This window comes from Micromys minutus (assembly GCF_963924665.1).
Source record: "Micromys minutus genome assembly, chromosome: 22".
NCBI classification, from domain to species: domain Eukaryota; kingdom Metazoa; phylum Chordata; class Mammalia; order Rodentia; family Muridae; genus Micromys; species Micromys minutus.
Genome location: NC_137957.1, coordinates 1,666,106 through 1,672,585, shown reverse-complemented (window position 1 = coordinate 1,672,585; position 6,480 = coordinate 1,666,106). Strand labels below are relative to the sequence as shown.

The window sequence follows — 6,480 nt, the reverse complement described above, 5'->3', positions numbered from 1 at the left end:
CACTAAACCTCACCAGGAAGCAGCCATGCTCTAACTGCTGAGCCATCTCTCCATATCCTTATATATACCTTTAAAGTGTGGACAGACACCAAACAGCTCAGGGAGCCTTACTGAAGCATTGGCAGAAAGAGTTGAGGGACCCAAAGAGAACAGGGACTCAGAGTCAGCGAACCTGGACTCTTGGCTGGTTACAGAGACTGAACTATCAGCCAGGGATAGTACAAGCTAGCCTCTAGCCCATATGTAGCAGATGAGTGAGCAGCTAGATCTGTGGGTCCCCCAAACAACCTGAGCAGTTGTCCCTGAGCCCGTTCCCTACCTGCATGTGGCTTCCAGACCCCTAAATGGACAGTCTTGTCTGACTTCAGTAAGAGATGACTTGATGTGTGGGGGCGGGGTGGAGGTGGACACCAGAATGAGGTTTCCCCTGCTGAGGAGAATAGGGGGGAGGGGGCTGGGGGCAGAGAGAGCACTGATATTGGGCTAAAAAAAGAATAAATTTAATAAAATTAAAATGTTTCCAGGTATGGATAAATTTTAATTTAAAATTTTTCAGATGAACGTGTTTCCAGGCATAAATGCTCACACCTTTAATCTCAGCATTGGAGAGGCAGAGGCAGGTGTCTCTTGAATTCAAAGCCAGCCTGGTCTGTGAAACTCAAGAAATTAAAAAAAAAAATTAACAAAGGCTAAGGTATCAGTTAAGAACACATGCTGCTCTTACAGTGGACCCTGGTTCTGTTCCCAACACCTACATAGATAGATGGCTCACAACTCCAGTCCCAGGGGGAGTCTAGCCTTGTGGTTCCCATGGGTACCACACACAGGTGCAAAGAAGATAAAATCTGTGATTCAGTATTTTCCTTCAGCAGTTCACGGTCATCCTTGGCTACATGAGATCCTACTCCCGTCACCTCCCCAAAAACCGTCAGTACCAGCATCCCTGAGGGATCAAGTGAGACATCTCAGTCACAGCTTGGGAGAGGGGCCAGAACCCAGTAGTACAAAGGGAGATGGGACCTATGTAGATTGCATACAGGTGCTGTGACTAAATGGGGTTGCCCCCAGATTATGGAAGACCTTAAGGAGGCAAAGACAATTGGGGCTATGTATTTGAGATCAGCAAGGTATACATATACCCTACACCACCACCCCCCAATTTTTTTTGTTTTTTGGGTTTTTTTTTTTTTTTTTTTTTTTTTTGAGAATGCAGGTGGAGAAACAACTATCTTAACTCCAGCTCCAAGGGATCTGTGTACCTAGCCCAGGTGCAAGCATTCATACACACTAAACTACATACGGACACACACACCCTTATTAAAGCTATTTAATATAAAAGCCCTGCCTTAGAATAGGTTGGGGCACATGCAGGGACACGGAGCCACACTGCCATCCTTACCGAAGAGCAGAGCCTTTGTCATTGGTTAAAACCAGGCTGGCATTTCATATCCCTGCTCTTTAAACGGGCAGATGCTTTTGTTATTTTCTGCAGTTAACGGCTCCTTTCATGTTAATTGTAGAGTCTTAACAGTTTTCACATGTGCATTTATGCAGACCACCCCCCCCCCCACACACACACACACACACACACGGCTGCATGTGTTGGACAGTGCTTGGGAGCTAGATCGGGATCTCAAAGGCTTCTCCCCCTTACTGAAGGAGGAAAGGTGTCTGGTTGTTTCTGGGTTTTTTTTGAGACAGGGTTTCCCTGTGTATTAGCTGTCCTGGAGCTAACCTTGTACAGCAGGCTGGACTCAAACTCACAGAGAGCCAGCCCTCTGCCCCCTCTCTGCCGTGCTGGGATTAAATGTATTCATCAACACCACCTGAAGCAGGGTCTGCTAATCAAACCTGGAGATCTGTCTGCCTCTGGGGCATGCTAGGTTAATAGGTATGTGCAGCCAAGTTTCCTGTTTGTCTAGTTTGTTTTAAGGTAAGATCTCACAGCTGGGAAGTGGTGCCTCAAGACTTTATCTCAGCACTCCGGAAGGCTGAGGCAGGCAGACCTTGGAGTTTGAGGCTTTATGAGCCAAGCACTTGGCAAACCCCAGGAACTCACAACAACCCTGCTTCAACCTCTCTAATGTGTGTTACCATCTGCCTGCATGTATGTCATTGCATTGTGCCTGTGCCTTCTGCTGTCAGAGGCCAAAAGAGGACATCACATGCCTTGGCCCTGGAGTTATGGGTGGTTATCAGCCATGTGGATGCCGTCGATGTTCTGTAGAACAGCAGTGGCTCTAAGCTGAGCCATCTCTAGAGCACCCACCACCCACTTTTATTTTTGAGGTACATTCTCACAAACCTCAGGCTGACCTGTAGTAACAAGGGTCTCCTGCAGCTCTTGGTCCTGTCTACGAGGCGGGATGATAGGCCAGGATGACAGGCAGGAGCCACTACACCTAGTTATACTGTGGAACCCAAAGCTTGGTACATTCCCTGCAATCACTGCCCATTCCCAAGAGCCGCTGCTGCCTCCTCCTCTTCTTAAATTCAGATGTACGTATTTTATGCATATGTGTTTGGCCTGCATGTGTGTGTGTGTGTACTATGTATGTGCCACCATGCCTGACCAAGGGACATAAAGGGACATCAATGGCTCGGCACAATCAGTTCAGTGGCACAAACCTGTTGTACCAACTCTCTAGAGGCAGAGGCAGGAGGATCACAAACTAAAGGTCATTTCCAGCCACACAACAAGTTTGAGGCCAGCCTGGGCTAAACAAAATCCTAAAGAAGTAGGCAAGGACATGGCTCACTGTTGGCATTTAGTCTAGCCTCCGCCCACAGTTACCAGGTATGCCCGGCTCACTATAAAAGGGGCTTCTCTTCCCTTCCTGCTCTTGATCTGCCCCCTTGCCCCTTTCCCTCTCTTCCTCTACTTCACCCCCCCTCTGCCTTTCTTCTTGACTCCCCTCCCAATGCCCTGAATATTCTATATCTTCTGTGGCTGGTCCCTCAGGGGGAAGGGATGCCTCAGCATGGGTCCGCGTCGGCGCCCCCTTCCCCTCCCCCACTCCTGACTGCACCTCCACCGATCATATTCCTAATCTCCTTATCTTTTTTATAAAGCACGACACTGGGTCAGAGATTTTGCTGCCAAGGCTGACGACCTGAAGCCAATCTCTGGGATGCTGGAAACAGGACTGATCCCACACTTTTGAGGTGGCAGGCTCACACAAAGTAGACAAGCTAAGCTAGGTAGGCATGGTGGACACCCAGGAGACAGTGACAGGCAGATCTCTCTGAGTTAGAGGACAGCCTGGTTTCACAGGCTGGGTGCTTAGAGGCAGGAAGATCTCTGATTTACTGTACAGACAGTCTGTTCTACAGAGCGAGTTTCAGGACAGCCAGGGCTACACAGAGAACCCTGTCTTGAATCCCCCCTCCCAAAAAATGAATGTATATATTTCGTGGCTACTTCATAACTATAATTTTGTTGCTACTAGAAATCGTAATGTGAATATCTGATATGCCACCTCCAAAGGGTTTGTGACCCACAGGTTGAGAATCGCTGCTTGAGACCTTGTATATGAGACAGGAACACAAGAGACAGAGAGAAAGAGACACACAGAGAGAAACAGGAAGAACAGCGAGAGAAAAAGGAACAGACACACACACACACACACACACACACACAACCCCCAAAAGAGGGTGACGGCGCTCTACGCTCTGCCCTCCGGACAGCAGGGGGCGATAGCGAGTCTCCGGAGAGCGGAAGCTCTTGTGCGATTGGAGGCGGGGCCTCCCAGCACAGCTCGCGATAACTGCGCAGACGCTGTCCTCACTTCCTTTTCCGAGCCGCCGCCAAGATGGTGAGTATGAGTTTCCTGCTCTCTCTCCCCCGGTGTATCCTTCGCCATCCTCCCGGGGCCCTTTCGCAGGACTCAGGAGTCGCTGCTCAGGGATGGGGCGGTGTGCTCGGGTTCTCAGAGACTGCGGATGGCGGGCGCGGAAGGGGCTGGAAGGCTGCGAGCGGCCGCGGATCTGTGTTATGTCCGGGCCGCCGGAGCCGGGAGCGCACAGCCTTACCGGGCGGGAGCACAGCCTGCGCAGTGCGCCCCCCGGCCTCCCGGGAAAGGATGGCGAGCCCCTGCTAACCCCAACTCGCGCTCACGCAGGCTGAAGTGGAGCAGAAGAAGAAGCGGACCTTTCGCAAGTTCACCTACCGTGGCGTGGACCTCGACCAACTGCTGGACATGTCCTAGTAAGAGAGGCCCCGTCACCTTAGTCCTGCCGGGTTTCTGTTTGTTCGCGCGTTTTCTTTTTCTGCGCGTCGTTCTGGAGATAAAGCCAGAACCTCTGCACATGCCAAACGGGATTGACAAAAAAGGGCCTCGAGTAGCTTGCTCCAACTCCTGATCTTCCTGTCTCCACCTCCCGAATGTTTGGGTCGCCACCGCGGTGTAAAACATCAAACTGGGGTTCCCTGGCCTCTTAGGCAAGCTCTCTATTAAGTCCCTGCCACAGCTTTACAGCATTTGACAGTCTTCTATAGACTGAGCTACTCTGCCTCAGTCTCCCGAGTGGTTGGGCTGACAATCCTTCCTGTAATCTTGGGGAAAATCAACCAGGGATTGACAGTTGGTAATCGGTCTGAGAGCTACGTTTTGATTGGGTGGGCTTGCAAGCATCTTCAGCTTCCATTGCCTGTGGAACATTCATTTTGGAGGGCTGTGCTGAGGGTTGGTGCGGTACTTGGCTGTTTCATTGAGCCTCGCCTACTGGCATGCTCCTTGCTGAGTGTGAAAGAGATGAGGAGTTGGTGCGTTTGGTGCAGCCTCTTGTCCCTTGGGTGGCCCACATGGGAGTGATGAGGGCTCAAGCCACCCCTTTCTCCCGCAGTGAGCAGCTGATGCAGCTGTATAGCGCCCGCCAGAGGCGGCGCCTGAACCGTGGCCTGAGGCGGAAACAGCACTCACTGCTCAAACGCTTGAGAAAGGCCAAGAAGGAGGCGCCACCCATGGAGAAGCCCGAGGTGGTAAAGACCCACCTGAGGGACATGATCATTCTGCCTGAGATGGTCGGCAGCATGGTGGGTGTGTACAACGGCAAGACCTTCAACCAGGTGGAGATCAAAGTGAGTGGTCTGGGAGTGTGGCTGGGCGGGCGGGTGACTGTCCTCTATGCCACAGCTACTCACATGCTCTGCCTACTCTTCCCCGCAGCCAGAGATGATCGGCCACTACCTGGGCGAGTTCTCCATCACCTACAAGCCCGTGAAGCACGGCCGGCCCGGTATCGGTGCCACCCACTCCTCCCGATTCATCCCCCTCAAGTAGCGGAGGCCAATAAAGACTCATTATTTTAATCCCTAGATTCTGTTTCTTCTCTGGGGCCTGGGGGTTGGACCTTGTGCTTAGAACCTGGAGCCTTACTGGCTGTCAAGGCAAACAGAATGAGGGCAGATCGAAGAGCCACGCCCTCCAGAGGGGCGTGGCTCCCTTTGGGGGTTAGTTTGTCCTGTTTGTGTGTCTGCCTCTTGTACAAGGTCTCAAACAGCGATTCTCAAGCCTGTGAGTCACAGCCCTTTTGGGGGTGCCATATCAGATATTCACATTACGATTTCTAAAGGCAGAATTAAAACAGTTATGAAGTAGCCACGAAATTTTTGTGAGGAGGATTCAAGACATTGGCTCTCAGAGCCCAGCCAGAGTTAAACATTTAGGGAGGTTGTGTGGCGGCTCCCTAAGGGCGGTGTCTTATTTGAGCAGGACCTGAGGTGAGAGGCCAACTGTCCGCTCTGGCTTCAGGTGAGCTGGTGGGGACTGCAGGGTTGCCTGAGGCCTCAGTACTGTTCCAGACTTGACCCTGGTGCTTTCTGTGACCTGGGATAGCAGGTGTCTGCCAGCACATCTAGCAGTGGTCTGGAAGACTTCAAGCTTGTCACCAAAGCTGTGTGGAAGGTTTGGTGCCTCCCGCTTGTGGTATTCTGACATTTGCAGTGGAAAGAACCTCTGGCCCATGTTAGTGTTTCCGGGACAGGCTTTCTCTGCCCACCAGGCCATCCTCATAGTCCCTGGTGCTGGAACTAATTCCATGCCATCAGTGGCTTGTTTTCCTTACTAAGTCTAATGTAGCCTGGAACGTGGGTGCATCTGCCTCTGGAGTCTGGGACTAAAGGCACACTGGCTTGCTTGGTAGGAGTCATTTTCTGGAGAACCTTACGTTTCTGGGGATGTAAGTCAGTGTTGCTGAAAGTTTCCAGTCATCCTGCCTCAGGGAAACATCACCATGTGGGTGCTGGGCCTCGTATTCACTACATCACACTAGCTACAGGGTGCTGTCTTCTGCCACTGGTGTTGCTGGTGGGACTGAAAGGAAAAGATCAAATTAGAGCTTGTGGTACCCTTATTCCAGGGGCTCCAAGGAGGTGTCATGGAGGGGCAGTCAAAGCCGGGCCCCTCCCATTTGGAGGCTGGGTGCCTAGCCGCCACCATCAGGTTCCCAGCGCATGCTCATCAACCGAGTGAAAGTTTG

At 51.6% G+C, this 6,480-nt stretch overlaps 1 protein-coding gene across 1 annotated transcript; it reads left to right on the top strand.

The window, feature by feature from the left end:
- The first annotated feature begins 3,789 nt into the window (after window positions 1-3,789).
- RPS15 (ribosomal protein S15) lies at window positions 3,790-5,311 on the top strand. Its single transcript, XM_080935503.1, has 4 exons — window positions 3,790-3,815; window positions 4,122-4,207; window positions 4,846-5,080; window positions 5,169-5,311. The coding sequence occupies exons 1-4, from the start codon at window positions 3,813-3,815 to the stop codon at window positions 5,280-5,282; spliced, it is 438 nt and encodes a 145-aa protein (XP_080791629.1). The 5' UTR covers window positions 3,790-3,812; the 3' UTR covers window positions 5,283-5,311.
- Window positions 5,312-6,480: the final 1,169 nt, after the last annotated feature.

Excerpts from the sequence above, each read along its gene's own strand:
- RPS15 (XM_080935503.1), top strand. Across the intron at positions 4,208-4,845 it reads CAACTGCTGGACATGTCCTA|TGAGCAGCTGATGCAGCTGT; the intron begins GTAAGAGAGGCC and ends TTTCTCCCGCAG. Across the intron at positions 5,081-5,168 it reads TCAACCAGGTGGAGATCAAA|CCAGAGATGATCGGCCACTA; the intron begins GTGAGTGGTCTG and ends TCTTCCCCGCAG.